The sequence below is a fragment of the Cheilinus undulatus genome, linkage group 7 (assembly GCF_018320785.1).
Source record: "Cheilinus undulatus linkage group 7, ASM1832078v1, whole genome shotgun sequence".
Taxonomy (NCBI): Eukaryota; Metazoa; Chordata; class Actinopteri; order Labriformes; family Labridae; genus Cheilinus; species Cheilinus undulatus.
The window spans coordinates 19,255,708-19,264,076 of record NC_054871.1 but is presented as its reverse complement, the minus strand read 5'-3'; the positions used below and the strand labels follow the sequence as shown (position 1 = coordinate 19,264,076).

The following is an 8,369-nucleotide window of genomic DNA, read 5'->3' as shown; positions in this document are numbered from 1 at the left end:
TCATTTAGTTTGGACACCCCTGATCTACGGTATCATAATGTTTTGAGTGAGAGATTTGTGTGAAATACAGTACCCAAGTCCATTATGATGAAGGAACTTGCCAATCAGTGCAACACTGAGGCTTAGTTTCACTTTTAATTGAAACAGTGACGTAACAATGGTGCTCTATGACAGTAAAATATAAGCAGATTTGGATGAATGGTAATGTTAGTCTCAGACCAAAGATAGACTTTTACACTGATACATTGCATATTTCCTATCCATCTGGGCAACAGCCCATACATGGTGTTAAGGAAAGGCAAAACCTTTGGAGTAAAAAAAAATAACAACTTGGAAAATAGGATAAAGGATCATTCTGTCACATTAATCCTGGCCCAGTTATAATTAAATAAACAAACAAACACATGATAATGACATAGGTGAATGCTGCCACTCAGGACCACAGTGCTCAGAACTAAAAATAGCTGACCCTCACTAAAATAAGACATAACTAAAAGACAAAACTACAAGTTTGAACTTGCATGGATCAGTAGAATGTGGTGAGTAAAAGCAGACAAAACATCTTTGCAAGCTTAAAGCTTTGCAATCTGGCCAATCCATCTGCTCCTCGGGGTTAATGCAATGTTCTCAACAACATATTGTGATGTTACTGTGGGATAGCAAACCTATATCTCTAATGAAATAAGTGTGGATTCAGGGAAACAAGCTGTCTGACAGGAATGAGAGGCACATTGTGGTAACAGGTGAAAGCTGACTGTTAAAGACAGTTTGATTTAATGAACAGATGCTTCTCCATCGAGCCGCTGTTGTGGTCATTCAGATTTTTATCCCCCGGCAACTCCTCCACATCTTACATCCTCATTCATTTCCTCATTTCCCATTCACAGTTCCACAGCAAATACATTTCACTTTCAGTTTTAAAAAGGTTAACTGTGATTATGTTTACTAGAGGTGTGTTGGACCAATGGATTTACAAAATAACATATGATGACTTTACAAAAGTTGACTTTTTCCTCATTTTGTGTATTATTTACTATTTTTTGACTAGTGTGGCCTTTGTAAATTCTTTCAATATCCCTTAGCACAACATGCACAAGCCCCTTTCTCTGATGAGGTCACAGGTCAATGTCAGAGCAGACAGGAAATGTTAGAAGCATGTTACTGCTGGTTACAGTGCTGCTACCCCTTACATCACTGACATTCTAATTTAATTCAGTTATCATTCTGGTATAAATTTTAATAGAAGAACTGAAAGTGTATTAATTTACATATTTTCATATGGATGCTTTAAAGTCACATACTTGTCCCCTTTAAGAAAAATTTATATCGGCCCCAGAGGTCCCCAAAACATGCCTGTGAAGTTTGTTGCTGAAGAAAGCACTCCAGTATTGGATTTTTTTCATGTCTAAAACCCCTCTATTTCAGCCCCACATGACATCATGAGGGGGAAATCTGAGAACTGCTTGTTTCAGTGCACTTTCTCTGTAAGGTGGAGAGAGGGGGTGGGATTTTTCTGATTCTTGGGGGGGGCTGTGGACAGGCCAGGGGCATATATTTTTGTTAAGATGCCTGAAAAAATGTATTTTGCCTAACATCTCCCCTTTAAAGATGGTTAGTGCATATGCTTTGTAGATAAGACCCAGAGAAGGGTATAGCAAGGTAAAGGGGTACAATTTTGCTGTAATTATTTTGTTTTGTTTTATTGGAGGGTATTGTCATTTTGCTTGCCAATATGATTTATGCTATCATTTCACTTTAGTCTTGAAAAAACATTTCAACAAATTCTTGTCAAAATATTTGTTTCTAGAATTAACACGGCAGCACCCTCTAGTGTTGAAAGTAAAACAGCTACATGATAATGTCAGGCTGAATACCTCCTCCTGACCAAAGTCAGCAAAAGCCAGATTATCAGATGGTTCTAAAGATTAGGCTACCTCGCCCCGGTATCCTGTGGTGTGATAAGAGGACAATTTTCCCTCCGACCTGATCAGAGGCGCTGTGTGTTTAACAGGAGACCAGAAAGGTGTTGACAACACTGTGTTGTGTGTGGGGGGCACCAGGGACAGCCGAGCACACAGAAACAGAGTAAACGTCGACAGTACTGCCCACTTTTCTGCGGTGTTGGTTTTGGAAGTGAAATTTGGCCCCCAGGCCATAGTTTGAACACCCATAATTTAAGAGATTAGTATAGAAAAATACAGTAGGTTTCAATATTCCATTATTATAGATATCCTAAAAGACTTAACTGAAATTTTATCGTCACGAATATCACATTTTTTGGTTAGTTTTTGTTTGTTTCTCAATATATTCTTGCTCAGACTCCTTGAATGTAGAGTTCGGGATTCAGCCCACCCCATCTTTTAGGCTTGTAACAATGCTGCCCCCATGTGGCCACCAGTTGTCAGCACAGCGGAAGGACATGTATCAACCAGAGGGAGAGGTCAGCAGCTCCGTATCCGCACCACAACCTGAGACAGACGGCTGTTTACAGCGAGTGCCTGAACGACAGGCCGTTTCTTCACGTTTAAAACAAAATGAGCTGGCCATTGTGCCGTTGAACTTCCGGTAACATTTCTGAAAATGCTCTATGCGTGCTGCTTTGTGCTAGAAGATGGCGGAGTCGGATGGCGGGGATTTTGCTTCGCAGTGTCCACAGAGCAGGTGAGTGAGGCGGCATGAGGATGTGTTGTGTCCCCGGTGTTTGACTGGTCGCACGGTGTTGCTCAGTTCGAGGCATCCACGTCTCCGGGACTACAGAGCAGCTCTACCCGGCCGGAGCGTCCCGGTGTCAGTGCGTGGCAGCAGGAAACACCGCGGAGCTGTCCCGGGCCTCCAGGCATCACCACCTCCCGTGTCTTTTTTTTTTTTTTTTTTTTTTTTTTTTTTAAACCCTGACCAGCAGAGGAAATAAAGTAGATGTGGGCATAAAAGCAAGACTGCCAAAGTCATTTCGATGTAGCGAGTCAACTTTCACATGTTTATGATTGATTTGGTGACATTCGCTTATATTTTTAATAGTTCAGTCCATAATTTCTATGCTTTATGGTAAGTTTAATGTACTGACGCTCCTCTTCAAAACACAGCTGCCCCAATGATCTTATCTGTAATGTAATGGTTAAAAAAAAACTTAAAGTTTATTTTTACTTTAGAGTTCACACCAATATGTTTACTGAAAAACTTTTAGTTGAAAAATATTTAGAACAGACCTGACTGACTAAAATGTTTCTGAATGAATAGTAAATGTACTTCACCTTGTCTAGGTCAGTCCTGTCTAATCTTTGAACAAAACCTGCTGATCATGTATTATTGAGGCCAACAATCAATTTATTCTAGTACACAGAGCTGCAGCCTTAATGTTTTGGCTACAGTTGATTAACTAGTATTTCATAACCTTATCTGTTCATGGGGGGAAAATTGTGAACTTAAAATTAAGTTGTGCAACTAACAAGGCAGCTGCAACAGCACGCCTGGGACTTTAGTCCACTTTTATGAAGTTATGGGAACTGAAGCGTAATTAACCTTCATACTACTTCAGTTCAGCATAATTTTCTACCTTTAGCTTTACAGTTTTGACCTTAAGTTTTTATTTCTTTATTTATACCTATATGCCCCACTGTCTTGCAGTAGTTGTTCTTTTGGCGCACTGACATTATGTTTCTACATGCAGTAATATTTCCACTTGCTTGATCATGCCCAATATCACTTTTATATGCAGAGAACATTAACAAAATAACGAAATCTGCGAGTTCATTTGAGACTTAAAACATGGGGATTATGGAAATTGTTTTCTAAAAGAAAGGTATATCATGCTTTAATCCACCCAGTGTAACCAAGCCTTTTTTCCTTCTAGTATGGCTAACAAGAATAGCACCCTGCGCTGTACGTTCTCGGCCCCCAGCCACAGTACCACCCTCCTCCAGGGATTGTCGGTCTTGAGATCACAGGGCCAACTCCTAGACGTCGTGCTTGCCATCAACGACGAGCGCTTTCAGGTCCACAAAGCCGTGCTGGCTGCCTGCAGCGATTACTTCCGGTTAGTCTAAATCACAAGCTTTCTCTCTGCCCATTTATATTTTCAATTTGAGGCACTTACACAATGCTTTTACCCAGAGTAATTTTCACTAAGTGCTCTGTTAGCGTAAGCTGCAGTTCACAAATCAACTACATTAAAATCTACTTGGTGAGGAGAGGAGGGAGACATGTCAAATCATAACTCACTTACCCTTGTTTTCTTTTTTTCTGATCCATTAATGCTGCTTTATTTGCTTCATATTTACTGAATTGATTATTGATGGTTAAAAAGAGGACATTACACATGTAAAGTCATGAAATTTCAACATCAAAGTTACTCTTTTTCATTACATATTATTTCACTGTAATTTAGAAAAAGGTAGACTTAAAAATGTGTGATGATTTACTGGTTTTCTTCTTGTGTTGCAGTGCGATGTTTACAGGCGGAATGAGGGAGTCAAGTCAAGATACCATTGAGCTGAAGGGTTTGTCCGCCCGTGGTCTGAAGCATATTATTGACTTTGCCTATAGTTCAGAGGTCACACTGGACCTGGACTGTATTCAGGATGTCCTTGGGGCAGCCGTGTTTCTCCAGATGGTCCCAGTCGTGGAACTCTGCGAGGAGTTCCTTAAGTCAGCGATGAGCGTTGAGACCTGCCTGCACATTGGCCAGATGGCAACCACCTTCAGCCTGTCTTCCCTCAAAGAATCGGTGGATGCCTTCACCTTCCGACACTTCCTCCAAATCGCAGAGGAGGAGGACTTTTTGCACATTCCCATGGAGCGCCTCATCTTCTTCCTGCAGAGCAACAAACTTAAGAACTGCAGCGAGATTGACCTCTTCCACGCTGCCATCAGGTGGCTCAGGCATGACGAGTCACGCCGGGCTCAAGCCAGCAGTGTCCTCTGCCACGTGCGCTTCCCTCTTATGCGTTCTTCAGAGCTGGTGGACAGCGTTCAGACGGTAGACATCATGGTGGAGGACGTGCAGTGCCGTCAGTATCTCCTTGAGGCCTTCAATTACCAGATTCTTCCCTTCCGACAGCATGAGATGCAGTCCTCACGAACACTGATACGCTCTGACGTCATGTCACTCATCACCTTCGGCGGGACGCCGTACACTGACAACGACCGCACAGTGAGCACCAAGGTGTATCACCTCCCCGACATTGCCTCTCGCCAGTTCAAAGAGCTGACAGAGATGGAGGTGGGCTGCAGCCACGCTTGTGTCGCTGTGCTTGATAACTTTGTGTATGTTGTTGGTGGACAGCACTTGCAGTACCGCAGCGGTGAAGGTGCAGTGGACAGCTGTTACCGCTATGACCCACATCTCAACCAGTGGCTGCGCATCCCACCTCTTCAGGAGGCACGCATCCAGTTTCAGCTCAATGTACTGCACCGACGGCTGTATGCCACTGGGGGGCGCAATCGATCTGGCAGTCTGTCATCTGTGGAGTGTTACTGCCCTAAGAAGAATGAGTGGGCAAATGTGGAGCCTTTAAAACGCAGGATTTGGGGTCATGCAGGGACCACATGTGGAGAAAAACTGTACATCTCAGGGGGTTACGGGGTCTCTCTGGAGGACAAGAAAACACTTCACTGCTATGACCCAGTTTCAGACCAGTGGGACTTCAAAGCTCCCATGAACGAACCTAGAGTGCTGCACGCCATGATCAGCACCAGAGATCGGGTGTATGCTCTGGGTGGTCGCATGGACCATGTGGACCGTTGTTTTGATGTGCTCGCGGTAGAGTATTACGTTCCAGAGAACGACCAGTGGACCACCGTCAGCCCCATGAGAGCCGGGCAGTCTGAGGCCGGCTGCTGCTTACTGGACAGGAAGATCTACATTGTGGGGGGATACAACTGGCACCTGAACAACGTCACAAGCATCGTGCAGGTGTACAACACTGACACAGACGAGTGGGAGAGGGATTTGCACTTCCCAGAGTCCTTTGCAGGCATTGCTTGTACACCTATCATAATTCCACAAAACACAACACCGCGTTGACTGTTTGACTAGTGACTGTGAAGATTTCATTCCATGTGCTCTTTCTGCTGAAAACTGAGTCAACACAAGGTGTGAAGATTATATAAGCTAGTGTCTGTGTGGGTTCATTCATCTGAAGATATGTCTGTGAAAGTAACTTAGCACTAAAAGTTTGTCTTTTTTTGGACATGATTGTCTTTCATTCTTCAAGTGAACTGTAATATATAAGTAAAACACACAATTTTAGCACTTCTTCTTGAGAAATAATCACAATTCAGTCAGTAAAAGTGTTATAATTTCAGTTATTAAGGGCTTATGTTATGGACAGTACAAATCATCTTTAAAGTCTCCTTTTTGACTGAAAGTCCTCAGTGACAGACTCAACCTATTATAACGTTTGACATTTTGATTGTATAGTTGTGAATGTTGGGGTTTTTTGTTTGTATTTGTCTTTTTTCTATTTTAGGATTTAAAAAATGAAGCTAAAGGAAAATATTTAAATGTACAAAGCAACAATACCACATATCAACGCACAGTATCAACAGCACAAGTGAGCACAAGTATTTGTTGTGTTACAACTACGACTGCCGAGATTAATCGCATTAATTAAGGTTGACAATCTTGTGCTTTATTGTCCCTTTCAGCACGTTTATTAAGCCACTTTAGTATCTCCCTTCAGCCAGAGGGATGCAAAATAAGTCCATCACTGCTCCTTAGTGTCTTATTTCACTTTAACTGAGATGTTGACTCACAAACAGTTCAGTGGACAAGTTAAAAGTCATCTGTACCTTGTGATATCAAACATTTACCTTTTTATTGACCCCTCATTCCCCTTTCAATCCATAAAAAGTCCCCTTTTCCATCATTATGTTTATGTTAAAACCTACAATCTGCTGATAAAAGCAGGTCTGTATCCAAACAGGAAGGCAATAACCCTCAGTTTAAGACAGAAACATCCAAAATGACAGAATTATTTTTGATTGCAAATGTAGGAGTTTTTATAAAAGAATGTGATTAATGCTGATTAACTACAGAAATCTGAAATTAATCACAATGAAAAATGTAAATCTTTTGACAGCCCTAGTTTCAACTAAAAAAAAGCATTTTTTTTTTTCAAATTGCATCTGCCCAAGTGTTTTTGTCTGAGCCAAAACGTACACAAACATGCTAATTGTTGTCTCAGTTGACATGTTGGTCCCTCCGGCAGCTACATCAACTATTAATGAGTGTCAGTGCTGCTCTATGTTATAGATAAGCTACATCATACATGCTTTTCTCCCAACTTAAAGGGAATACAGGTGATCTTCTAAATTCCCTGAGAAATAGTACTTAAACTGCCGTGTTGAAGCCGGCTTGTGTTTTTATTTTTTGACTGCACATTTCAGAGCAGTATTTATCAGACACCCGATTCTGCTGCTCAACGTATCCACGTTCTTTGTGTGTGCATGGAAAATTTAAGCTTTAAATTCCTGTTTTTTATTTTAAATGTAACATCAGTGTGCTGGTATGGAGTGTCTGTTTTAAAAGTGTCTCCTGTTTGCCTTAGCGTGTCGTTCTTTTCTTTGTTTTTTTTTTTTAACTGTACCAGTAAAAGCACATGATGTCTTGTTGAAGTGCAATACAATGGAAACCACTGTAGTCAAAGGGGAATGTAGAAGTTTGTGAAGCTTTATGTGTGTCTTTTATTAAAGGTGTGTCATGTTTTAAAAATACATTTTAGGTGTTTTTTATTATGAAAGTTACACTTACAGATGAGGATGAAATTAGTGGCCCCTCTATGAAAATTTGATATTTTTAGAAGTATTTTCCAAGAGCTGTTAAACAGAGCAAGGATTTTAACACAGCTTTTCCAAACATCCGTTTTTATTATGGATGATTAGATTATTCAACTTTGCACACACAAAGTAATTTCACACAAAAAAAAACAAAAACTGCTAAGGTTGAAATTATTAGTTCCCTTTTGAACTGACCTGTTTGTTGAGGCATAGCACAAACTACCTGTGTGCAATGATGTGCTTTAACTTTGTAATGCTCAAAGCTTGTTAAATCAAGTTAAAACTGAGGGTTTTCTTCTTATTTACACACAGGATAACAACTTAAGAAAGGGTTTGAGCTGTCACTCAGAAAGCATCATGGGAAAAACAAAAGAAATCAGTTTAGACTTGAGAAGAGAATCATTGATGCTCATAGAGCAGGAAATGGATAAATAAAGTTAATACAGCGTTTCCAAGTGTTAAGAACTGTAGTGAGAAGTATCATCTAGAAATTCAAAGACTTTGGAAAGAAAACTAGTGAGGGATGTGTCTAAAGACCCTAGAAAAACTGCAAAGACACTAGTGAATGACTCAGCCAAGTCAGGAATTCTAGT

At 40.9% G+C, this 8,369-nt stretch overlaps 1 protein-coding gene across 1 annotated transcript; it reads left to right on the top strand.

The window, feature by feature from the left end:
• Positions 1 to 2,424: 2,424 nt before the first annotated feature.
• klhl26 (kelch-like family member 26) lies at positions 2,425 to 7,713 on the top strand. Its single transcript, XM_041792100.1, has 3 exons — positions 2,425 to 2,661; positions 3,851 to 4,033; positions 4,441 to 7,713. Exons 1-3 carry the CDS (start codon positions 2,612 to 2,614, stop codon positions 6,020 to 6,022), a joined length of 1,815 nt encoding a protein of 604 aa, XP_041648034.1. The 5' UTR covers positions 2,425 to 2,611; the 3' UTR covers positions 6,023 to 7,713.
• Positions 7,714 to 8,369: the final 656 nt, after the last annotated feature.

What these genes read in the sequence shown, in the direction of transcription:
- klhl26 (XM_041792100.1), top strand. Translation starts at nt 2,612, where the DNA reads ATGGCGGAGTCGGATGGCGGGGATTTTGCTTCGCAGTGTCCACAGAGC. An exon ending in TCGCAGTGTCCACAGAGCAG is followed by an intron (nt 2,662 to 3,850) that starts GTGAGTGAGGCG and finishes TTTTCCTTCTAG; the next exon opens with TATGGCTAACAAGAATAGCA. An exon ending in GCCTGCAGCGATTACTTCCG is followed by an intron (nt 4,034 to 4,440) that starts GTTAGTCTAAAT and finishes CTTGTGTTGCAG; the next exon opens with TGCGATGTTTACAGGCGGAA.